The sequence below is a fragment of the Xenopus tropicalis genome, chromosome 5 (assembly GCF_000004195.4).
Source record: "Xenopus tropicalis strain Nigerian chromosome 5, UCB_Xtro_10.0, whole genome shotgun sequence".
In the NCBI taxonomy this organism is placed as follows: domain Eukaryota; kingdom Metazoa; phylum Chordata; class Amphibia; order Anura; family Pipidae; genus Xenopus; species Xenopus tropicalis.
In genome coordinates this window covers 79153727-79181181 of record NC_030681.2, presented here as the reverse complement: position 1 = coordinate 79181181, position 27455 = coordinate 79153727, and the positions used below count along the sequence as shown (strand labels likewise).

At 39.0% G+C, this 27455-nt stretch overlaps 1 protein-coding gene across 5 annotated transcripts in view; it reads left to right on the top strand.

Annotated features, from left to right (window-relative positions):
* crybg1 (crystallin beta-gamma domain containing 1) overlaps positions 1 to 21341 on the top strand; it is a 154711-nt gene extending 133370 nt beyond the window's left edge. For all 5 annotated transcript variants that reach the window (XM_004914550.4, XM_004914551.4, XM_012963551.3 and 2 more), the window contains 5 exons: positions 929 to 1068; positions 1803 to 1926; positions 3013 to 3171; positions 6104 to 6266; positions 18860 to 21341. In XM_004914550.4, coding sequence (XP_004914607.2) covers positions 929 to 1068; positions 1803 to 1926; positions 3013 to 3171; positions 6104 to 6266; positions 18860 to 18948 — 675 coding nt within the window. In that variant the 3' untranslated portion in view covers positions 18949 to 21341. The remainder of the gene's footprint in view (positions 1 to 928; positions 1069 to 1802; positions 1927 to 3012; positions 3172 to 6103; positions 6267 to 18859) is intronic.
* The last annotated feature ends 6114 nt before the right edge of the window (positions 21342 to 27455 follow it).

Below are 27455 nucleotides of genomic sequence, written 5' to 3'. Positions count from 1 at the left end.
GACATAATGGCTACATGCCCTTGGTGATACCAATAGTGCTCAGTTTCCCATTTTGTTGGTGGACATTGCATTTTGTATACCAGGGTATGTTTGTGGATTATGAAAGATTATTTATGTTTTTATTGACACTGTTTATTCTGTTACAATTTTAATAGGCGCCTTTTACATTCCTAAAATTTATATATATACAAGAAGGTAAAAAAAGGTATTTAATAAAACCAACTCTTTAATCAACATTCCTTTAGTTGGGTTTGACATAGGAAGCGAGCAATCTAAATAGGTGTGTATGTAATCAGGCAACACATTTGTAGTACATTTTAAAAAACAAGTTGCCATCTGTAAATAGGATTTGCCCTCAAGGACATTATAGAATGTCCTTGAGGGCAAATCCTATTTACAGATGGCAACTTGTTTTTTAAAATGTACTACAAATTTATATTTGTGTTTTATTTAAACCTATATTTAAAATAGGTTTATAAGCAAGTGTATTATATTGGGTGGGGTACAACAAAGGGACAAATAATACAAACACAGTGTCAGAAGAGAAAAAAGCAGAGGGCTTTTTGCTGGCATTTAGATATACTAGCCTCTAGAAAGTTACTGCTGATGTACTAGACCAGCAATTGACTACATCAGTTTTACTTGTGTATTCCTCGGTTATTGACAGATCTCCTGCCTATGATGTTATCTAGCTTGCATAGAGGGACATTTTGTTCAGTTTTTATTGGGCACAAATGCATCCCACCATAAACGAAGCTTGTACTAAGGCACAGACAAAAGGAAACTTGGCATACTGTTAGTGGAGAATTCACAACTAGTGCTTTTTGGGGTGTTTTCGGGGAGTGTTGTGTTTTTCTTTTAAGTGCAAAAAAATTAAGTTACATTTTTCTTATGTTAGTACTTACTTAAACATTTCCAACCTCAACAGGAGTTTTCAGAACCAAGCATATTCCTTTATGGAAAACAAAATTTCCAAGGAAGAAAAGTAAAACTTAGCACAGAAACAACAAATCTTCAGGCCATGGGGTACTCACCAGATTTGCTGTCTGCTGAAGTACTCGGAGGCATGTAAGTAACTTTATTATGCAATTTCTTTCCACTGGATATATATATATATATATATATCTGCCATAAAGTGCAATGGAAGACATTTTTGTGACACTTGGCATACTAAAATACATGGCATTCAAAATAAAAAATATAAAGAATTGTTCCACTTGCCATTATCCTGGTTTGGGGGGGAGGTGAAAGAACAAGAACAATGTCAGTCTAGGGTTAATGGCACATGAGGCAGTTTTAAACATTTTTAATTTGTTCAAAACCACCCCCATTTTGCATTTAATCACTTGTAAGTGCTTGTGCTACAGGCAATTATGAGCTTTTACTAGCAACATTGTTAAAATAAAAAACAAAAAGCACATAAGTTTTTTTTGGCAATCGTCAAGTGGACAGGTGGCCCACAGAGCTACTGCATAACATAACAATGTAACAAAACATAAAATAAGGACAAAGTGCTTAAAATTGCCCTTGTGGCTTTCTTAACACTGCAGAATGACGGTAAAACTGGCCACACAGAATATCATCACATTATTATATAATGGAGTCATTTCCTAGTAAACTGTGTGATTGTCCAATCATGATTTTCTCAGCTTGAACAGGACCCAATCTGATGGGTTTTACAGGTTATTAGCCAGCTACATAAACTTGGTTTAGCCAGCTTGCTGGAAACTTGGTTTACTAATACTGCTGACTTTTTCTTCTTTAGTGGCCTTGTTAATTCTCAGCTATACCATATCTTTCAGATGGGTTCTTTATGAATATAGCAACTACAGAGGTCGTCAGATAATTCTTTCACCAAGCAAGATTGCAGATTGGCGTACCTTTAGTAAATGGAATATGATAGGATCTTTACGCCCACTTCAACAGGTTAGTATAAATATGAACAGGTCTTGTGTGTAGATCTTATGAAGATTTTTACATTAAAGGAACAGTAACACCAAAAAATGAAAGTGTATAAAAGTAACTAAAATATAATGTGCTGCTGCCCTGCACTGGTAAAAGTTGTGTGTTTACTTCAGAAAGTCTACTATAATTTATATAAATAAGCTGCTATGTAGCCATGGAGGCAGCCATTCAAAGGAGAAAAGGCACAGGCACATAGCAGATAACAGATAAAACACTATTGTATTCTACAGAACTTATCTGTTATCTGCTATGTAACCTGTGCCTTTTCTCCTTTTTTCCAGCTTGAATGGCTGCCCCTGGGGCTACACAGCAGCTTATTATATAAATTATAGTAGTGTTACTGTAGCAAACACACCAGTTTTACCAGTGCAGGGCAACAGTGCATTATATTTTTATTACTTTAAAACTCTTTCATTTTTTAGTGTGACTGTTCCTTTAAGGTCTATCGAACAAGGGATGCTTTGAATACTCTTTAGAAGATCAGCAGCGATCATAATGCTCCTTCTTGCTTACAGCACCTTCTATTAACATGAATTGGAGATGCTCTGTGTGTGGCACTCTCTTTTAGAAGATGGAAGATTTGTCACTCAGTGTTCCCAAGCAAAATATTTCAGACAATTGTGTGACAGGCTGTACTACAAATTCAAGTGTCTCTCAGTGGCAATGGATGCTTTGAATATCATGAAACACAAAGAAATTTTTAGCGATTTGAATAACCCTGTAGTTTTGACCAGCCATTAGAGGAGCACCCATATACAAAACCTTCATTTTGGAGTTGATCAGCTGCTAGAAACAATAAAAAGCCATTACTTGCTCACAAAGTAAAACTGATTGGCAGCACACAGTTTCAGCTCTTATAAATAATTGATACAAAAATTGAGGTTGTCAGTGTAGGGAGTGTGTGTGGGGGGGTCATGCATTTATAGTATATCTGGTAATATTGGGAATGTTGTTTGCAAATGTAATACAAGGTGTAATAATTATATCATTATACATTCTTCTCTGAATATTTTACATTCGTGTAATGACAATTTAATATTGCAACAGAAACGCATTTACTTCAAGCTCCGAAATAAAGATAATGGAATGTTTCTCTCTACAAATGGAAATTTAACTGACATAAAGCTCTTGAGGATACAGGTTATGGAAGACACAGGAGCTGAAGATCAGATCTGGGCTTATCAGGATGGAATAATTCGTTGTCGGGTAAGGCCTGTGTATTATAATTTTTTTTTTATATCCTTTTTTCATATAGCACTAGTATTTTCTGCAATGCTTTACAGAGATTATGTACATCAGTATATATCAGTCCCTACCGCAGTGGAATTTGTAATACACAGACACACATATTATGGTCTGTACAGGTCATTCTCAAAAAATTAGCATATTGTGTTAAAGTTCATTATTTTCTGTAATGTACTGATAAACATTAGACCTTCATATATTTTAGATTCATCACACACAACTGAAGTAGTCCAAGCCTTTTAGTGTTTTAATATTGATGACTTTGGCATACAGCTCATGAAAACCCAAACAGCATATTTCATCCGACCAATAAAAGAAAAGTGTTTTTAATACAAAAAAATCAACCTTCAAATAATTATGTTCAGTTATGCACTCAATACTTGGTCGGGAATCCTTTTGCAGAAATGACTGCTTCAATGCGGCGTGGCATGGAGGCAATCAGCCTGTGGCACTGCTCAGGTGTTATGGAGGCCCAGGATGCTTTGATAGCGGCCTTAAGCTCATCCAGAGTGTTGGGTCTTGTGTCTCTCAACTTCCTCTTCACAATATCCCACAGATTCTCTATGGGGTTCAGGTCAGGAGAGTTGGCAGGCAATTGAGCACAGTAATACCATCGTCAGTAAACCATTTACCAGTGGTTTTGGCACTGTGAGCAGGTGCCAGGTCGTGCTGAAAAATGAAATCTTCATCTCCATAAAGCTTTTCAGCAGATGGAAGCATGAAGTGCTCCAAAATCTCCTGATAGCTAGCTGCATTGACCCTGCCCTTGATAAAACACAGTGGACCAACACCAGCAGCTGACATGGCACCCCAGACCATCACTGACTGTGGGTACTTGACACTGGACTTCAGGCATTTTGGCATTTCCCTCTCCCCAGTCTTCCTCCAGACTCTGGCACCTTGATTTCCGAATGACATGCAAAAGTTGCTTTCATCCGAAAAAAGTACTTTGGACCACTGAGCAACAGTCCAGTGCTGCTTCTCTGTAGCCCAGGTCAGGCGCTTCTGCCGCTGTTTCTGGTTCAAAAGTGGCTTAACCTGGGGAATGCGGCACCTGTAGCCCATTTCCTGCACACGCCTGTACACGGTGGCTCTGGATGTTTCTACTCCAGACTCCAGTCCACTGGTTCCGCAGGTCCCCCAAGGTCTGGAATCGGTCCTTCTCCACAATCTTCCTCAGGGTCCGGTCACCTCTTCTTGTTGTACAGCGTTTTCTGCCACACTTTTTCCTTCCCACAGACTTCCCACTGAGGTGCCTTGATACATGCTAATTTTTTGAGATAGGAGTTTTGGGTTTTCATGAGCTGTATGCCAAAATCATCAATATTAAAACACTAAAAGGCTTGAACTACTTCAATTGTGTGTGATGAATCTAAAATATATGAAGGTCTAATGTTTATCAGTACATTACAGAAAATAATGAACTTTAACACAATATGCTAATTTTTTGAGAAGGACCTGTATGTTCTGGAAATTTTGAAAGAGTACCGGGTTACAAAAGGAGTACCCAGATGAAACAAACATTGACATGTGGAAAACATATTTTTGAGGAGACCTGATAGTGTACCAGTTTTCATTATGTAAAACTTTCCAATGTCTCCAGTTATAATAGATTTTCCACCACATTTGCATGCGATATGTTGTCAGTCTTCGTTTATATGTGTTAGCATAAAAGGTTAGTGATTTACTTTACAAAATTGCAGCACTAGTAAAATATTAGGATCAAAAATTTTGTAAATCTATGACAGTGTCGCATTTTCCAAATTTTCCCAATAATCTCATACACCTGCTTAACAAGCTCCCATGTATCTTTCAAAGAGTGTTTTCATGCTTGCTTAAAGAAAAACTATATCCCCAAACAATGTGTAGTTCTCTATAGAAATATATTACATAAACATGCTGAAACGTAAAACCCTGCTTCATCTAAATCAACCATTTTCATAAAAAATTTTAGTAGTATGTGCTATTGGGTACTCCTGAATAGAATATTGCAATTTTAAGAATTAAGGGCCATTGGGATCATAGGATTCACAGTGCACACAAACAAGCCAAGGCACACATACATGCTAGGCCACATCAGCCAAAATAATGGACAGAGTTCTTCTGCCTTTTGTTTCCACACTACTTCCTGTTGTAGTTAGAGCTGCATTATTTCCTTTCATGTGATCTCTGAGGGAGCACACAGCCCATCACTAAATGGTGGCTCAAGGGAAAGGATGTAAAAGGGCAATATTTACTGATACATATATTCCAGTTTGGCGAGATTCTTTAATAGGTAACTTAAAGGAACAGTAACACCAAAAAATGAAAGAGCTTTAAAGTAATAAAAATATAATGCACTGTTGCCCTGCACTGGTAAAACTGGTGTGTTTGCTACAGTAACACTACTATAATTTATATAATAAGCTGCTGTGTAGCCATGGGGGCAGCCATTCAAGCTGTAAAAAAGGAGAAAAGGCACAGGTTACATAGCAGATAACAGATAAGTTCTGTAGAATACAATAGTGTTTTATCTGTTATCTGCTATGTGCCTGTGCCTTTTCTCCTTTGAATGGCTGCCTCCATGGCTACATAGCAGCTTATTTATATAAATTATAGTAGACTTTCTGAAGTAAACACACAACTTTTACCAGTGCAGGGAAGCAGCACATTATATTTTAGTTACTTTTATACACATTCATTTTTTGGTGTTACTGTTCCTTTAATATAGTTTATGCGTGAGACAGTTAGCCTTGGACTGATACTGAAATTTCAACTAGATGTTGGCTTTTATTATATGGTCACAAATGAACCCTTTTATAAACTGATTTTAGCTTTACCTAAGATATTCACACAAAATTAAGCCATTTTAATCTTATGCCAGTGTATTTATTCACTTTTGTTCTACTTATAGATTGCTGAAGACTGCACCTTTGCGACAGCCGGCAGCCTGATAAGCGCAGGCAACAAACTTGGTCTCACTTTGGAACAGGCAGGAGCGAGCATGCACTGGAATATCAGCTCTGATGGCAGGATATACCACCGCTCCAAGCCAAACCTTGTATTAGATATCAAAGGTAACATTAATATTAATTGCCTGGGAATATTAATTAAATTAAATATGAGAAATTCTTGAAGACATTGGCTTAATGCCGGTGTCTACATCACACTAAAAGTAAATCTTTATTTACAACAATAGGCTACATAATTAAAGCTTATATAATATAATAGTATATAAGTTGACTTATATAAAGTTGACTTTACTATCCTAACTGTGCAGGATTTAAAAAATGAATCTTACCTGGGATTGCATTTAACAGTAGTTTTAGTACTGACTTAACTGCAAAGTACCCTTTGCACATTGAGAGGTGTTATTTCATTATAGGCTGTTGGTGATGGCACTTGTAAAACATTATACTGGCTAATGTCAAATGATTATTTTTGTAAATTTTGGCTACAGTTTGATATCTACATTCTGTTTAGAAAATGAATATCAATGTATTGTAACGTATGCAATTACCAATGCAAAATGACAAGATCACCATTTCGTTATCCTTCTTTACATGTTATATCCTGCTTCTGACATGAAAGTAAGTCATAAATCACAGGCAATTTTTTTAGTATAAATTAAATTGTATCCTGAAAGAACATCCCCTTTTGAGGTCCCATAAGGATGCAAGGAAACAACAATGAATGCAAGAGAAAGCTGTTTAAGTTCAAGGAACAATAAGTGGGTTATTGGGAGAGTTAGTGGCTGTTCGGAAAGAAAGGGGCCAACTGCATCCACCTTAGGATTTTGCTGGGATACAGAATGCTCTCAGCCAGTTAAGAAAGATCTTAGGGCTCCTCCTGTAACACTTATTTACCTCCTCCTCCTTTTTTTAGCTGTATGTGCTGTCGCAGACCCATTCGAACTCTGGTGCAATACCACTAACTTCCATCCCACTATTGGGGCTGTAGCCATTTTAGACCCCCTCTTTACTTCCTAACCTTGGCAACTAATGTTGCCCTGTGCCTCAACAGTTCCAATGTTTTATAGAGCTGCTGTACTGAACATCCTGGACCACCAACTTCTTCCTTTTCCCCTGTTTCACTGTGCTGTCCAGGTATTATGTGTGTGGTTCCCGTGGAGGGTCATTTTTTTCATGCTACCCAATTTTGTGACTGGACAGGACATCCTAGTGGAAGTGGTTTGCTTATATAGTGGACTTCTTGGTGAACTGATGATGTGTTACTTTTAATTTCAAATTTTGCCATGGTTTGACCTACAAATAACAAAAGCCATACATATTGTTTGTCAAGTTATTTTTGCATTCAGGTAAAATAGTTTTACATCATTAATATGCTTCTATGCACAGAATATAAATATATGTACAGTACTGGGGTCACTGTGTGTAGTGTACCCAACAAGGACCCTAGCCATAGCTATGCTTTTTTATTCCGCTAAGTAGAGTATCATCTGAAAATCAAGTAGAGGCTATTCCAGTTCATCCAGACACTATCAAAACAAATCAGCAGTACACCTAGAAGCCTCTGAAAAGCTAGAGAGAGTTAAGGTTTTGTTTATACAGAGGGCTTCTCAGTGGATTGCTGATGTTACTTTTAATTCCAGATTCCATACTTTTTCAATTTCAGAAATAACTATACCAAAGATATTTCCTAATTAAAACAATATGCAAAAAGTATTTCCAATGCAAACCCTATTTATTGAACGTGTTATTAAAAGAGGGGCATTCTAGCCCTGGAGGATGCAATCATATTAATTAAACCTCTCTTCACGCTAATGCACAAATGCCGATGCAGGCTTCCCCAATTACCGGCCACCACCCCCCATATGACCAGTTACCACCTCCAATTGCGGCTATCAGGAGCCCCTGAAGAAGTCAGTTAGCGTGACGAAACGCATAGGGCATTGCATGTAGGGTTCTAGGGGGAGGCCAATGATACAGACTATGGGACAGGACTGATCTGTCCGAGTTTGGGGTGCGGCTCCTGATAGCCCCAATTGGAGTTGGTGACTGGTCGTACGGGTGGTGGTCGGTAATTGGGCAGGCCTGTATCTGCATTTGTGCATTAGCGTGGCTGTTGATAGCCTGCGAGTATTGAGATGACTAGTGCCGCTGGTATTCCTTTGAGTGAGTTGCACTCAGTAGCGCGGCTCTTGATAGCCGCAAGTGTTGAGATTGTCAGCGGTTGCCGCACTTTTTTAGGAGATTTACATGCAGCGTTGGTACCTGCACAATCACATAGTTCTTGATAGCCGCCATTGTTGATACTGCCAGTGCCATCCGTACTCCCCTGGGAGACCTGTATGCAACCTTTGAATGTTGCTGTGAATATATCCCTTGCGAAGGTTAGCGGGGGAGTTTAGAACACGGGGTTAAGAGTACAACACAGTAGTACCATGAGTTTTTGGCTTCTTTAGCCTACTTTTCTTCCTGTGAATGATTATAAAATAATGTGTATTGCTCACAAAACTCACCAGCTATAACCCTATACCCACTAAGAATGTTTTGCAAATGTGGAGGGAATAGAATGTACTGTATGTGCCTCTCACCACCCAAAGGACACAACCTGTGGGTGGCTTATTTAGCTGTGTTCAGCGAATGGGCTTATGGATATTAAACCACAAAAGAGGTACCAGTATCACCTCCCCTGAACTTTTCCACATTTTGTCACATTACAGCCACAAACATGAATCAATTTTATTGGAATTCCACGTGAAAGACCAATACAAAGTGGTGTACACGTGAGAAGTGAAACGAAAATCATACATGATTCCAAACATTTTTTACAAATAAATAACTGCAAAGTGGGGTGTGCGTAATTATTCAGCCCCGAGTCAATACTTTGTAGAACCACCTTTTGCTGCAATTACAGCTGCCAGTCTTTTAGGGTATGTCTCTCCCAGCTTTGCACATCTACAGACTGAAATCCTTGCCCATTCTTCTTTGCAAAACAGCTCCAGCTCAGTCAGATTAGATGGACAGCGTTTGTGAACAGCAGTTTTCAGATCTTGCCACAGATTCTCGATTGGATTTAGATCTGGACTTTGACTGGGCCATTCTAACACATGGATATGTTTTGTTTTAAAGCCATTCCATTGTTGCCCTGGCTTTATGTTTAGGGTCGTTGTCCTGCTGGAAGGTGAACCTCCGCCCCAGTCTCAAGTCTTTTGCAGACTCCAAGAGGAGACTGCCAATAAAGGTTAAGTTTTAAGGCACAGCACAAAACTCTTTCTTCTGTATATTATCCTATAATATCCTTAGCACCTGCTGGGGTCTAAATGCAGTACCTCCTCAAGTATTCTTAGAAAAAACAGATAATTTTGCATGTCCTCTCCCAAGGAAGCCCAGGAAACCCCCCCCCCCCTTTTGTTTCATTCAATGCCAAGAGTAGATTCATCCAGATACTTATCCTACACCAGGCATATATTACCCCTGTTTTTATGTGTAAAGCCAACATGTGGTCTAATGATAACTGTCCTAAATGCCAATCACCAGGTGCAAATTTCTTACACCTTATGTGGAGCCGTCCCACAGTTGTTCAATTCTGGAGTAAGGTGTGCAGATTGTTATCCGTGTCTACTACAATCCTAGTCCAGGTATCTCCCAAAATATGTTTACTTGGGGTTGTAACACACCTTACTAAATCTCATTATATACAGGTATCGGACCCGTTATCCAGAATGCTCGGGACCAAGGGTATTCTGGATAAGGGGTCTTTCCGTAATTTGGATCTCCATACCTTAAGTCTACTAAAAGATCAATAAAACATTGTTTAAACCCAATAGAATTATTTTGCATCCAATGAGGATTATTTATTTCTTAGTTGGGAACAATTACAAGGTACTGTTTTATTATTACAGAGATAAAGGAAATCAGTTTTAAAATTCTCAATTATTTGATTATAATGGAGTCTATGGGAGACAGGCTTTCCGTAATTCGGAGCTTTCTGGATAACGGGTTTCCGGATAAGGGATCCCATACCTGTACTAACATCAATAAGAGAATCACTATTCTTACCTCATAAATGTGCTTCTCTTAAATGGCTTTTAGGTGACCCCCTTTTGCGGGAGCATCTCACCTTGGCACATTTGGTATAGGTTTAGCAACGTCGGCTAGACTCTTCAGATTTGGAGGACACCCCAGATTAAGACCAATATTTTATCGTTGTGTATTATTACAATGGTATTCTTCATTGTGCCTTCTATTGATAACATGTAAAACCAAAAAAGCAATGAACTGTGCATATAGTTTTTGTTAATGTTTGTATTAAAAGCAATAAAAAAGATTATTAAAAAGGGGGTATTCTACCATTTTAAAAATATGGTTAATATAGGTCCCTTATAAATAATATCTATATAATAGATATTATATAATAATAATACTGCTAGATCATTCATATGTAGATATAAATGAACACGTTTGAAAACATTGTATTGCTTTTTTATTTTTATTGATCTTTAAAGATATAAAAATACATTTTAATCAAACAAACAATATCTAGTGTGATTTACTCATATTTTGTTATGTCTCAAACTTCTGTCAGCTACAAAAAAACTTTTTTTATTGTTCTTTAAGCTGGCTTTAGTACCCTGCAATTCCATATTGTGTTATGGGTTAGTTCTTCATTGTGCGTATACTCACTGCTATGCAGGAATACAGCAAACACTGCAACAAACTAAATTAGTAGGACGTTGTAACTTCTTTTTCTGAAAACGTTATCCACGTATTTCTCATTTTCCTTATTTTTATTTGTTAAAGGATAAGCAGTTAGACTTTCCATTCTACAAATGTTAGGCATAGATTTTGCATCTCCCTCTGAATGTTCTTTATAAGGACTAAGACTTCCTTGCATTGGAAAACACTAAAGTACTGTAAAGTACTGAACTCAGGCATAAGCTTGGCCAGAATTTCTAGTATAGGGTACTTGGTTGCAATTTTACAAGGGGAGTTTTGTAGGGTTATTATTTCTGCATTTAGTTCAGCAGATTCCCTTTTTAAAGTTTCTATTTCCTCAATAATGTTCTTCATAAACACCATGTCTTCTTCAAGATCCTTCTCGTATTCTGTAATACTGTCCCAAATTTCCATCATCAGTTGCACAATGATTTTCTTTTGTTCATTTTGTTGATTTCTAGAACCCTGTAATTCCTCGTTGTGGTCATGGGCTCAGTTTATTTTTGTGCACATCCTCACTGCCATGTAGGAAAGTAGTAAGACCTGCTACAAGTAAAATGAATATAACAATGAATCTTTTTGGTATATAGATGTTATCCATCTTATAATTCCAACTTGATTTTCTTGGGTTTAAAAAAAAAAACATCAAGTTCAATCCTTCCAAGTGAAACCAGCACACACAAACCTAAACTGGCCTATCAATACACTCACACACATCAACTATATATACCAACATCAATTTAATAGTAGATTTTAGTATCACATCAATAGCCTTGGATATTATGCTTGCTCAAGAAATTATCCAAGCCTCTCTTAAAGCATAAGTCAACCGAAATGAAAATATGATGATTGTTGGATGCCCAATAGTGGGCAGAGCTGTGAACAGCCAATCAGATTTTACCTATTGAAATCCAACCTGCTGCCATTCTCACAGTATTAACACCAGGGTCCCCAAACTTTTCACAGTTGGTCACTAGGGGACTGCAGTTTTAGTTTTGAAAATGGGTGGAGTAACCAACAGGCAATCAAATTTCACCTATTGATTCTTATTTGTTTGATGCCAGAGTTCAAAAACTTTGCACAGTCAGCCGCTGGGTGACTACATATTCAGGGTTCGAACAAGTGAGAGGAGCCACCAACAGGCAATCCATTTCCACTCATTAAATTTAATTGGTTTATATTTCATTATTTAAGTATTAATTCTAGGATTGTTAAACATTCCAAAGTTAGTCACTGGGTATTTGCCGTTCAAAATGAGAAAAAAGTGGATGGAGCCACCAACAGCCAATCACATTTCACCTATTTACTTCCAATGGTGAAGTGTAAAATGCTGTCAGTCTCACAATTTTTATGCCAATCAGATTTCATGCATTGAATTTTATTGGTTTAAATTTAAAATGTTGTCATTCTCACACTATGCCAGGGTGCCCACTGTTTGTCACTGGGTGACTTCAACCCAAGGTCAGAAAAAGTGGGCGCACCCACCAACCACCAATCGTAATTTACCTATTGACTTTTATTGGTTTAAATTTAAATTGCTGCCGTTCTTTAACTATTAATCCTAGGGTCCCTAAACTTTGCAGAGTTAGTCAATGGGTAACTGCAGTTCCAAGTTAGAAAAAGGGGATGGAGCCACCAACCGCCAATCATATGTCACTTTCATTGACTTTCAGTGGGGAAATTTAAATTGCTGCCATTCAGACACTATTAAAACCAGGGTCCCCAAACTTTGCACAGTTGTTTTTACTATATAACTGTGGTCCAAGATTAGAAAAAGTGGGCGGAGCCAACAACAGATCAGATTTCATTCAGTGACTTCACATTTTTCAACCCAACATGAAGTTCACAAATACCCTTCTAATTACAGATAGTAATGTATAGTATTCAAGTCAGTGTGTACAATATACCAAATCATCATAGGTAGGGAGCCTCCCAGCCTATATTTTGGTGGAAAAAAAAATTTGACCACCTATCCGAATAGAAAACAAGAATAAGAAAACCCTAAAAAGTGGCGCTCCATTAACCATAAATGGAGAAACACAATACTGCAATACTGGGAATGCCTACCACTCATTATATGGTGTAATGTGTAGATTCATAAATATACAGTACACAAAAGTGCACAAGGATCACTAATACTATTTCTTATCATTTTAATACAAAAATAAATCATGTATGGAAAAACAAAACACTGCAATAAAAACACATTTTCTCAGCTAGCCTACTGCACATTATCAAAATTTGAGATTAGAGCTTGTCACAGAAAATGTACCCACTTTCCAGCCCCCTGCCCACCTTGCAAGCATTCTCCCTGCTATATCCTGACTGCAGCATTTCCTTTAAGTCAGACAGGCTCCCCCGTGCTTCAAGCCTGAATGCATTATTTACTACACCAAATTCTATTCCCTCCATACTTTGCTATACACCGCCACTGTCACTGCTGCTAGGGACCCAATTATGACCAACCTTAACAGTGAGCCTTGTTCCATAAGTGTGTAGGGCAGGGGTTACCTGTGAGCCACGCTCTTGGGGAGCAACACAAACATGAAAAATGTTCCCGGGGGCCAAATAAGGGCTGTGATTGGCTATTTGGTAGCTCCTATGTGGACTGGCAGCCTAAAATTCCTTTTAGTACATTACAGGGTGAGGAAAAATGCAGTAGATACAGCTGTGTAGTAATTCAAATAAAAACACCATCTGTCTTGTCTGAAGCTATTACAAAACCGTCTGTCAGAATCCTGTCTGTTCTTGCAGTAGCGTTGTACCCTGAGTCACAGCTTTAATCTGTTCTGTGGAGGGTTGAATGCTTCCCAGGTTTTCAACATGTGGGCAGGCCAGGATGCCCATAAACATGACAAATGGCTGTGACAAGTCTGGGGGGATTGTGTTGTTTGTTCTTATAGTTTGTATGTGTTATAGGTGTGATATTATTTTTAGGCTACTTAGGAAAACCAAAACTGTCAGTCAGATCTGCTGCTAATTGTGTTTTGTTTTTATCCTTTATTTTATACAACACCAACATTTTTTTTGCAGCACAGGGAATGTTTACTCTCAGTCCAAGCCCTGTCAGTATTGCGGTTTTATGTCACCAACACACATTTATACTCACACACACTTACAGGTCAATTTAATCTTAAACACTAAACCTGCTTGATTGTGTGGAGGAAATCTGTGTGATTACAGGGAGAGTATAAGTAAATATATATTTTATACTATTTCACATGCATGGTCTTTACAGTGCTCTGGTAGCCAAGGTTGGGGATATAGATCAGATAACCTACAAGGATAGATTGGAATATAGATTATTGGACTGTAAAGACAGGAGTGAAAGGCCACAAAGACAATAAATGGAAGCAATGACACGAGATATAATAAGATGAAATAACCATTTTTTTAATGGTATCATGCTCCACAGCTAAAAAAAAACAAACAAAAATAAACACCTGATGCAAAATGCATCGCAAACCTGGGCAGTTTAGATACAGGAGACTCTGTTATACTGCCACCTTCTGGCTGCAAATAGAATACTACAGTATACACAGCCATTTAGATAAATACATGAACTCATGAGTCTTTAATACATGTGATTTTAGCAAGAAATTTTAAAGTAATGCATGTAAACAGTGTGTTTGAGAAGAAAGTACTGCATTTGCTCATAAAATCCTAATTGTACCAAAACCACTTGGATGCAAAACTTAAAAACAGATGGTGCTGTTGGCATTGCTGGTCCTCAGTTAAAAAAAACAAGGTGGCCCTGTACTAGAAGTAGCTTCCATGAATTGTCTGCAATTCTCTTGATTAAAGTTACACTGGATAATGGGGACATCCTTTGGAACTGTCATTTATTTTGTAATTATGTAATGTGTTTTTCTACAGTTTAGGAGTTATGGTTTTATCTGATTGCTTCTGTCCCCAACATTTAGGCAGTGGTTTGAATAGAAAAATGATGAATAGGAGAGGGCCTGGCTAGAGAAAGAAGAACAAAGAAGAATCTAGCCAGAGAATAATATTGGTTGCCGAGTACTGCTGACCCTGGCAATCAGACAGCTTTTTAAATTTAGGTAAAAAAGGAATAGAATAGAAAGGGAAATAATTTTCTATATTAATTTAACATACTCCTTTGTTATAAGGTGAGATGCACCTTACAACAAGGTACTAATGAAAACAGACATAACTACTGGCTTCCAGAGTTTAGTTGAGTTCAACGGCAATGGCACATTTCAGGAATTTCAGGTGCATTAAGCACAGTGGTTTAAAGTAGCCCAATCATGCTGCATGAAGGGTTAACATGTGCATGCACAATTCTAAGAAGGTCTGTATATGCCTTGCAGAAAACAGGAATTCATTAAAGTAGCTGCTGAAGCTTATTTTATTTTACCCTTCACTGCACAAAAGTCCACCAAAACCATCTCCATTCATTTGCATGAGAATTGCTGTGAGCTAAACTCTGTAAGAACTTGTGAGTGCATTCCCTAGACTAGAGCATTGTTCACATTAACTTTACAGAACTGTTTACATAGGATATCCTGTGCCAGGCATTGACAACTTGTTTGATCCAACCTCTCTCTACTGCTATAGAATGGTACCTGTTTGTTTTTATTAGAAATAAGGCTGCCTTAAGCTTTGCTGCTCAGGAGCCCAAAACCTTTCCATGTCACGTTGCTCTTAGCAAGGCCACTTTCTGGGTTTCTCACATAATATCATATGGTTTAGTACCAGTTGACTGAAGTACAGCAGGTAATTACATTATTTACAAGGGAACTTAACCTAGCAATGAGATGCCTTTAAGATTGGCATCTATTGTGGGCAAGTTATTTAAAAACTTGTTAAAGTGATACTGACACCAAAATAATTATTTTCAAAAAAATGATTCTACTTCCAAACATACCTATAAGTCATGTGGACCGTTTTTTTTTCCAGAAAGCCCTTGTTGTCTAAATAAAAACATCATAAGATTACTCAAAAGAGCATGTCTGGCAGAATGGCATTATGAGTACTAATCAGCATGGCTTCATGAAAAGCAGAGCTTGTCAAACTAATGTCCAACTAATTGACCTATTAGTCAGGAAATTGGCCATTGATGATGTTTTAATTATATTGTGCCAAGGCTTTTGATACAGTGTCACGCTGATGTGTAATTGTAAACTATGGTCTAATGGTATTAGTGGTGATATTTCTTTGTTTTCTTTCCATAAAGATATTGTGTACAGAGTGTAGTTTTACAATAAAAGCTGTGAAGTGGAATTCTCTCTCTGAATCAGTTGTACTGGCAGATACATTAGAAAGCTTCAAGAAGGGGTTGGGTGGCTTTTTAGCAACTGAGGAAAGACGGGTTACTGAAATGAACTCCTATTACAAAGTTAATCAAGGGGCTGATCCAATCCCCTTTCTTCATCAGGAAAGAATTTTCCCCTTGATTTATGCTGGAGATGGCTGTGCACATGTTATTTTTACATTCCTCTCAGTAAGCTGGAAGTTAGGCCGGTTTTGCTTGAACAAAAGGTTATGCTTGATTGACACTTGTCACTTGGCAACCAAATATTTACAGTAAAAGTCATTTTGCCCTGGAATTGGTTCCGAGTGAGTTTGTGTTGGCTTGTCCCCTTCTATCTGAGGTGCAATTTACCCCAGTGCCTGAAATGATCATCTAGGTAAGGAAATCTATGAACAAACAGGAAGTGTAAGAAGTTTTAGAAGTTAAATCTAAGATACCAATTTATTAATGAACAGTAAATCAGTTAAACATGTATTTACCAAACTGGGAACAATGTGCAAATACTTGGGTGGGTATTAGTTGTACTGCTAAACTGCCCTTAGCCCATATGTTCCACTGCTCAAGCAATCACATGAGAGATAAATATGTCAATTTCTCATCACTTTCCTGGCTGTAAGAATGTATTGCTTGGCATTCATTTAACAAATGGGGAAAACAGGCTGACCAGTGGAAAATACTTCAGGCTCCCAGTTTCAATCTTTACTAAATCTGGCCCTTAATTTAACTTATAAATTGATTGGCAAGGACACTTTGCCAGCCTTATTTCTTAGTTTTAAGGAAATAGCTCACAAGCTTTATTTCACCAAACATGGGTGCAACCAATAGTATTGGTGAGTAAAAATAGTATTAGTATTAATAACATGTACAGTGGAGGAAATAATTATTTGACCCCTCACTGATTTTGTAAGTTTGTCCAATGACAAAGAAATGAAAAGTCTCAGAACAGTATCATTTCAATGGTAGGTTTATTTTAACAGTGGCAGATAGCACATCAAAAGGAAAATCGAAAAAATAACTTTAAATAAAAGATAGCAACTGATTTGCATTTCATTGAGTGAAATAAGTTTTTGAACCCCTACCAACCATTAAGAGTTCTGGCTCCCACAGAGTGGTTAGACACTTCTACTCAATTAGTCAACCTCATTAAGGACACCTGTCTTAACTAGTCACCTGTATAAAAGACACCTGTCCACAGAATCAATCAATCAAGCAGACTCCAAACTCTCCAACATGGGAAAGACCAAAGAGCTGTCCAAGGATGTCAGAGACAAAATTGTAGACCTGCACAAGGCTGGAATGGGCTACAAAACCATTAGCAAGAAGCTGGGAGAGAAGGTGACAACTGTTGGTGCGATTGTTCGAAAATGGAAGGAGCACAAAATGACCATCAATCGACCTCGCTCTGGGGCTCCACGCAAGATCTCACCTCGTGGGCTGTCAATGATTCTGAGAAAGGTGAAAAAGCATCCTAGAACTACACGGGAGGAGTTAGTTAAAGACCTCAAATTAGCAGGGACCACAGTCACCAAGAAAACCATTGGAAACACATTACACCGCAATGGATTAAAATCCTGCAGGGCTCGCAAGGTCCCCCTGCTCAAGAAGGCACATGTGCAGGCCCGTCTGAAGTTTGCCAATGAACACCTGAATGATTCTGTGAGTGACTGGGAGAAGGTGCTGTGGTCTGATGAGACCAAAATAGAGCTCTTTGGCATTAACTCAACTCGCTGTGTTTGGAGGAAGAAAAATGCTGCCTATGACCCCCAAAACACCGTCCCCACCGTCAAGCATGGGGGTGGAAACATTTTGCTTTGGGGGTGTTTTTCTGCTAAGGGCACAGGACAACTTATTCGCATTAACGGGAAAATGGACGGAGCCATGTATCGTGAAATCCTGAACGACAACCTCCTTCCCTCTGCCAGGAAACTGAAAATGGGTCGTGGATGGGTGTTCCAGCACGACAATGACCCAAAACATACAGCAAAGGCAACAAAGGAGTGGCTCAAGAAGAAGCACATTAAGGTCATGGAGTGGCCTAGTCAGTCTCCGGACCTTAATCCAATAGAAAACCTATGGAGGGAGCTCAAGCTCAGAGTTGCACAGAGACAGCCTCGAAACCTTAGGGATTTAGAGATGATCTGCAAAGAGGAGTGGGACCAACATTCCTCCTAAAATGTGCGCAAACTTGGTCATCAATTACAAGAAACGTTTGACCTCTGTGCTTGCAAACAAGGGTTTTTCCACTAAGTATTAAGTCTTTTTTTGTTAGAGGGTTCAAAAACTTATTTCACTCAATGAAATGCAAATCAGTTGCTATCTTTTATTTAAAGTTATTTTTTCGATTTTCCTTTTGATGTGCTATCTGCCACTGTTAAAATAAACCTACCATTGAAATGATACTGTTCTGAGACTTTTCATTTCTTTGTCATTGGACAAACTTACAAAATCAGTGAGGGGTCAAATAATTATTTCCTCCACTGTATTTATAAAGTGCCACCATATTCTGCAGTGCTGTGAATAGGTGTAAACATTGAACATACATAATACATACAAAAATACAACCAATAGCCGATATGAGTCAAATATAGCCCTATCAATAGAGCTTACACTCTAAAATGTGAATGTTTATGTGTACAAATATATGATATATTGACGTTTATTTGCCACTGTGCTGCATGACAGCTGATCTCATTTAGTGTGTTTTTGTTTCCAGGAGGAAGTCAGTATGACCAGCAGCACATTATATTGAATCCTTTCACAGAGGGTAAACTGACACAGTTGTGGGAAGTGTGCGTTCTGTAAGGAGAGTCACTGTGGATCTGAGGAACAAGCAAGACTGCTTTTGGTCTGACCTGCACTGTATGTATGCACTGCTGCTAAGAGAAGAAACTCCAACAGATTCCTCAACAAACCAATGCCTGTGGAAATCTGCAAGTCAACCCTGACCAGCCCAGTGCCATAATGGACCTTTTCATTAAGGATGTTACTTTATATATTGTTTCAAACTGTAGGTGATCTTTCCTATAAGTTGAATTTGGACTGATCTCCCCTGAACATGGCAACAATTAAATTCATCGAATCATGTGCCAGGAGTGAACAGGACTGCCTTATCATACCAGTTTTCCTGCAGCTGTAAATATATTTTTGTCAGATATGCAAAAAAAGAAATGCACATTTTATTTTGGCACAGACACTGCTTACAATCCTGAAACAAAAATGTAATTTTACAAATACACCACCATTTTGTACCAACTTGATTTGCAATCAAAACTTGTTTACCATGTGGGATTCTGCAACTTTGGTGTTTGAAGCCCCTTAAATTAAGGGATATGTCAAAACCTAGAGAGTGTTTCACCCACAGGCCTGTCCCTTTGCTGGGATGTTCAGATGTCAGATTTCTGTTGGGTTGTATTATATCAGAATATGTATGCAACATAGGGCTACAATAATTTCCCTTTAAAGACACTAAAATGATTGCAACACTATGGAGATTTAAGCCATCCATGGTGCATTCTTTTTAATATCTTCTTTTATGATGTTATTGTGACCTATGGCTACTACTCTTTATTGGGTCTCCTAGTCAAGGGGGTGTAAAGAAATGTAACTAAGCAAAACACAAATAACATGTTAGTTGAAACAAAGTCCATGACCATTGGATCACAAGCCCCTAAAACTTGCAATTTCCTTTTTGCTTTTTCCTTGCCCAGCCATGTCCCTTAATATTTACATTTTGGAATGTTGGCCACTGTACTAAAATATTGGCATGGGTGCCATTACGGCCTCTACACCCCCTGTAGTTTTGACAGTGCATAAAACTAAAAGGACCCTCTGGACCATAAAAAAGGGGCCTAAGACCCTCCAAAAACCTATGAATCCTTTCCTAGAGCATTCCACATCATCAGTTAAGTGAAAGTAATGTTTATTAGGAATCAACGCTTTGCACCGTTTGTAGTGAAGTGCATTATTTTATCACAGAGGTAATGGATTCACAGATATGAATTCCTGTCTGCATCTTAAAAGGTTTAGCTCACTGTGTACACAGCACATTCCTTCTTTGCCTAGACACTTGTACTAATGAGTGGAAGTATATCCTGTAAGGGAACCTCAATAGGGTTTTAAATAGGGTTTTCTCATCCTATAAATACCAGCACTCAGTGAATAAATCCTCTGTGCACTTAATGCCTCTCCTCGTTCAAGTACAAGAAAATAAAACCACTACTTTGAAACAGGGCACTGCCACACCAACTTTAACTTTTCAAATCTGCTGACAAATATATTTTTATAACCAGTGCCATTATATTTGATATTGTTCCTAACTACATGGTTATTTTTGATAATGGGAACTTCGCAACAACCAATCGCTTCTGAAGCAGCTATACATGTTGAGTGTGATTAATACCAATTTATTGAGAAATCTTCTATCAAGATTGGCAGCAAGTGTCCATGTGGGTTACTTGCCTGAAATAAATTATATCAGTGTGCCGTTGTGTTGGAGACAAAAAGAAGGGTTGGTGAAAGAGTGATCTGATTTGCTCTGAAGCCTGACTTAGATCCTACCCCCAGCTAATAACTAACATGTAGATGAGCTGCATTTTCTTTTAACTCTCTCTTGGCATCAGATTTTATTGCATGGGGGGGGTTAAATGTACAAGTACAAGCATAATTACAGAGGTGCACAGGCTGCCTGGATGGAATGTACAGTGTGTGTCACTTCTGGTACACATAGGGCTCTATGTTCACACTGAGGAGGGCCATTTCTGGCTTGTAGCAGTCAAACCAGTTTTATAACACTAGCTTTACATGGTCGGGTTGATATAGAATATTATATCAATCCGACCATGTTAAGCTAGTGTTATAAGACTGGTTGGACTGCTGTCAAAATCATCACACTAGCTGCAAAGTCTGTAGGTAGACCAAAGATATAGTTAAGATATAAGGTGTATACTGTGCTTATATACTGTATAAGATATAGCAACAAGGTAACAGTGGCAATGGCCACTGTCAGTGGAACTGCACCATAATGCTAACGTGAAATAAACACTGGAAGTTTACTACTTTATTATAGTCATTTGTTACAGATTTGGTTAAAAAAATTTTTTTGTGTTTATCCTTGTGTCTATGAAACTTGTGGATATTTTTCTATACACTCAACAGTTTTAAAACCTGCTTTTTGAAAATAAACATCTGTAAGATAACTTTAATGTGCTATGGATTTTTTTAAAGGTGAACACATTTTCTGCCAAGTGTGCTAAATGTTACACCATTGTGTTGCACATTCACATAGAGATGCAGTCAGGACATGGGTTTTAAATAGGCCCTGGCATTTTCAGCACACAGAGGCCCAAACAGACCCCCACCAGCCCACTAAATAGTGACTGTATGTGGCATCTATCAGCAGCCCCTCTGGTATTTGTCAGAACTCACAGATTCACATATGCACTATGGCTTACTCATTAGTTCAGCTGTAAGTATCAATGAAGTCCTTATTCCATTAGCAGTGGCATAAATAGAAGTCACTAGCAAAATCTTTTCAGGGTGCCCCAAACCTTGTGGAAGATGACACCGTTGCTAACATATGGTGAAACCTCATGTCAATCAGAACCCTAAAGGGCCCCAGTAGTTTCTCTGTTTTATTTACCTGTTATTATTCTCCTGCACGTTGGATAGTGACCAAATGAGAACAGGCGTGCTTCCATAAAATATACCATAACTATTCATAAAATTGATTAAATGTTAGTTATAAAAAGGTATTTCATTGACCAGTATAAAGCTTAATCAACTCACAAAGAAACTGTTTGGCCACAAGTTTAGAACTGTTGTAACTTTCGTGTGCTTGGGACCCCAGAGATAGCTATGACTGCAAGGCAACATACTGCAGGGTTATGGGATAAAATGACCAGCGCCCGCTTGATCTGTTCCATCACTTGCATTTTTTGTTTTGAAAATGTTCTCCTTTTAAGCACCAACTCTCTAGCTTAAAGGGGAAAAAATTACACTACATTCCAGGGGGAAGAGGGGCACCTTTAGGAGTGTAGGTGATGCAGTTGAGGAGAGTGGCCTGTGCAGGGGCCCCATTGTTTTAAAGGTTTATTTTTCCCTTCATCATACAGTGGAGGAAATAATTATTTGACCCCTCACTGATTTTGTAAGTTTGTCCAATGACAAAGAAATGAAAAGTCTCAGAACAGTATCATTTCAATGGTAGGTTTATTTTAACAGTGGCAGATAGCACATCAAAAGGAAAATCGAAAAAATAACTTTAAATAAAAGATAGCAACTGATTTGCATTTCATTGAGTGAAATAAGTTTTTGAACCCTCTAACAAAAAAAGACTTAATACTTAGTGGAAAAACCCTTGTTTGCAAGCACAGAGGTCAAACGTTTCTTGTAATTGATGACCAAGTTTGCGCACATTTTAGGAGGAATGTTGGTCCACTCCTCTTTGCAGATCATCTCTAAATCCCTAAGGTTTCGAGGCTGTCTCTGTGCAACTCTGAGCTTGAGCTCCCTCCATAGGTTTTCTATTGGATTAAGGTCCGGAGACTGACTAGGCCACTCCATGACCTTAATGTGCTTCTTCTTGAGCCACTCCTTTGTTGCCTTTGCTGTATGTTTTGGGCCATTGTCGTGCTGGAACACCCATCCACGACCCATTTTCAGTTTCAGGGAAGGAGGTTGTCGTTCAGGATTTCACGATACATGGCTCCGTCCATTTTCCCGTTAATGCGAATAAGTTGTCCTGTGCCCTTAGCAGAAAAACACCCCCAAAGCAAAATGTTCCCACCCCCATGCTTGACGGTGGGGACGGTATTTTGGGGGTCATAGGCAGCATTTTTCTTCCTCCAAACACAGCGAGTTGAGTTAATGCCAAAGAGCTCTATTTTGGTCTCATCAGACCACAGCACCTTCTCCCAGTCACTCACAGAATCATTCAGGTGTTCATTGGCAAACTTCAGACGGGCCTGCACATGTGCCTTCTTGAGCAGGGGGACCTTGCGAGCCCTGCAGGATTTTAATCCATTGCGGTGTAATGTGTTTCCAATGGTTTTCTTGGTGACTGTGGTCCCTGCTAATTTGAGGTCATTAACTAACTCCTCCCGTGTAGTTCTAGGATGCTTTTTCACCTTTCTCAGAATCATTGACACCCCACGAGGTGAGATCTTGCGTGGAGCCCCAGAGCGAGGTCGATTGATGGTCATTTTGTGCTCCTTCCATTTTCGAACAATCGCACCAACAGTTGTCACCTTCTCTCCCAGCTTCTTGCTAATGGTTTTGTAGCCCATTCCAGCCTTGTGCAGGTCTACAATTTTGTTTCTGACATCCTTGGACAGCTCTTTGGTCTTTCCCATGTTGGAGAGTTTGGAGTCTGCTTGATTGATTGATTCTGTGGACAGGTGTCTTTTATACAGGTGACTAGTTAAGACAGGTGTCCTTAACCAGGTGTCTAACCACTCTGTGGGAGCCAGAACTCTTAATGGGTTGGTAGGGGTTCAAAAACTTATTTCACTCAATGAAATGCAAATCAGTTGCTATCTTTTATTTAAAGTTATTTTTTCGATTTTCCTTTTGATGTGCTATCTGCCACTGTTAAAATAAACCTACTATTGAAATGATACTGTTCTGAGACTTTTCATTTCTTTGTCATTGGACAAACTTACAAAATCAGTGAGGGGTCAAATAATTATTTCCTCCACTGTATATGAATATATCCTGGACATAAAGGGTTACTATATAGCATTGTACTTACTGGGAAATACCTACAGTGGCTTGCAAAAGTATTTGGCCCCCTTGAACTTTTCCACATTTTGTCACATTACAGCCACAAACATGAATCAATTTTATTGGAATTCCACGTGAAAGACCAATACAAAGTGGTGTACACGTGAGAAGTGGAAAGAAAATCATACATGATTCCAAACATTTTTTACAAATAAATAACTGCAAAGTGGGGTGTGCTTAATTATTCAGCCCCCTGAGTCAATACTTTGTAGAACCACCTTTTGCTGCAATTACAGCTGCCAGTCTTTTAGGGTATGTCTCTACCAGCTTTGCACATCTACAGACTGAAATCCTTGCCCATTCTTCTTTGCAAAACAGCTCCAGCTCAGTCAGATTAGATGGGAACAGCAGTTTTCAGATCTTGTTACAGATTCTCGATGGGATTTAGATCTGGACTTTGACTGGGCCATTCTAACACATGGATATGTTTTGTTTTAAACCATTCCATTGTTGCCCTGGCTTTATGTTTAGGGTTGTTGTCCTGCTGGAAGGTGAACCTCTGCCCCAGTCTCAAGTCTTTTGCAGACTCCAAGAGGTTTTCTTCCAAGATTGCCCTGTATTTGGCTCCATCCATCTTCCCATCAACTCTGACCAGCTTCCCTGTCCCTGCTGAAAAGAAGCACCCCCAGAGCATGATGCTGCCACCACCATATTTGACAGTGGGGATGGTGGGTTCAGAGTGATGTGCAGTGTTAGTTTTCCGTCACACATAGCGTTTTGCATTTTGGCCAAAAAGTTCCATTTTGGTCTCATCTGACCAGAGCACCTTCTTCCACATGTTTGCTGTGTCCCCCACATGGCTTGTGGCAAACTGCAAACGGGACTTCTTATGGTTTTCTGTTAACAATGGCTTTCTTCTTGCCACTCTTCCATAAAGGCCAACTTTGTGCAGTGCACGACTAATAGTTGTCCTATGGACAGATTCCCCCATCTGAGCTGTAGATCTCTGCAGCTCGTCCAGAGTCACCATGGGCCTCTTGGCTGCATTTCTGATCAGCGCTCTCCTTGTTTGGCCTGTGAGTTTAGGTGGACGGCCTTGTCTTGGTAGGTTTACAGTTGTGCCATACTCCTTCCATTTCTGAATGATCGCTTGAACAGTGCTCCGTGGGATGTTCAAGGCTTTGAAAATCTTTTTGTAGCCTAAGCCTGCTTTAAATTTCTCAGTAACTTTATCCCTGACCTGTCTGGTGTGTTCTTTGGACTTCATGATGTTGTTGCTCCCAATATTCTTTTAGACAACCTCTGAGGCCGTCACAGAGCAGCTGTATTTGTACTGACATTAGATTACACACAGGTGCACTCTATTTAGTCATTAGCACTCATCAGGCAATGTCTATGGGCAACTGACTGCACTCAGACCAAAGGGGGCTGAATAATTACGCACACCCCACTTTGCAGTTATTTATTTGTAAAAAATGTTTGGAATCATGTATGATTTTCGTTCCACTTCTCACGTGTACACCACTTTGTATTGGTCTTTCACGTGGAATTCCAATAAAATTGATTCATGTTTGTGGCTGTAATGTGACAAAATGTGGAAAAGTTCAAGGGGGCCGAATACTTTTGCAAGCCACTGTATGCTGGCATAATTCCCTGGTACATGTGCACAGGCTTTGAGTGCACCTAGGGAGTTGCCCCTGCTAAGGAAAGTTGCAGTAAGTTTGGATAGGTGCACTAATATCATGACACCTCTCTCCCCACACACACAATCTTACCACAACAATACACAGCCCAACTGACACCTTGGAAATATATATGCTTTTGTCATATGTACTGCAGACACCAATAATTGCACAATATATTTGGATATGATCTGTCCATGCCAGTGACTAGTTTTTGTAGCTTATGGTGGTACCCAGAGAAATGTCATTTAACCAGAGCTGGGGGTTTTTGACCAGTATGTGCCAGTGACTATACGTCATATGCCCTATAAAGCTATTGTGAGGTGCAAGATAAGTCACACTGGGGTCTTCTGATTTGTTCAGGGCCAATGACTGCAAACAGTGTGGGACTGGGGTGTGCAAGGCCCACTACCCCAGGTGCTCCCCAATCCCCCTCAGGGGCTCTTGCTGGCCTGCTCACCCACCACCAGCCCCTGATCCTTTTTATATTTATATCTTAATATTTATATATTATATTTAAATCTTAACTTCACCACTAGTCCCTTTAAAATAATAACACTCTCTTAAATAAGTCAGCAGTGACTTCTTATGGCCCTGCCAAAAAGTGTATACTATTATGAACTATAAAATTACAGACTGTACTAACTGCTTTATTTCAGTGTATCATAAGGCAATACACACAACAGAAATTAGCAACTAGGCAATAGCATGAAATCAATTAACACAACTCATGTTATAGCATCTCTAAGCAAGGGAAGGGGAACTGGATTGGTTGGTTTGAGAAGAAAATGCTGAGAAATTGTAATATTTAAATCACTAGGATTTGAACATTCTTGTTATCTGGAGCACAAAAGGACAAGATCAGCATGAAGAAGGATTATTAAGGGTGAACTTGGGCTCTATTTTCACCTTCAGTTAATGTGTATTGGATTTTAAGTAAGATATACAGGAAGGGAAGTGAGCTGATAACAGGCAGGGAATTATCTATGTCAGATAAGAAATTATGCTTGTACCAACATTGTATGTGCTCCTTATCAACATACTCATTCTACCTGTTTGTCCAATTTACAATTTATGGATGATCATAGTTACATAGGGTTGAAAAAAGACCAGAGTCCATCAAGTTCAACCCATCCAAGTAAACCCAGCACACACAACCCACACCTACCAATCCATACACCCACATACACAAACCACACATACAACCACCAACACTAACTGTAGATATTAGTATCACAATAGCCTTGGATATTCTGATTGTTCAAGACTCATCCAGGCCCCTCTTAAAGGCATTAACAGAATCTGCCATTACCACATCTCTAGGAAGGGCATTCCACAACCTCACTGCCCTCACCGTGAAAAACCACCTACGCTGCTTCAAATGGAAGCTCCGTTCCTCTAATCTAAAGGGGTGACCTCTGGTGCGTTGATTGTTTTTATGGGAAAAAAGAACATCCCCCTACTGCCTATAATCCCCTCTAATGTACTTGTACAGAGTAATCATGTCCCCTCGCAAGCGCCTCTTTTCCAGAGAAAACAACCCCAACCTCGACAGTCTAACCTCATAGTTTAAATCTTCCATCCCCTTTACCAGTTTAGTTGCACGTCTCTGCACTCTCTCCAGCTCATTAATATCCTTCTTAAGGACTGGAGCCCAAAACTGCACTGCATACTCAAGGTGAGGCCTTACCAGGGACCTATAAAGGGGCAAAATTATGTTCTCATCCCTTGAGTCAATGCCCTTTTTTATACAAGACAGCACTTTATTTGCTTTAGGAGCCACAGAATGACACTGCCTGGAATTAGACAACTTGTTATCTACAAAAACCCCTAGATCCTTCTCCATTAAGGAAACCCCCAACACACTACCATTCAGTAGATAGTTCGCATTTATATTATTTCTACCAA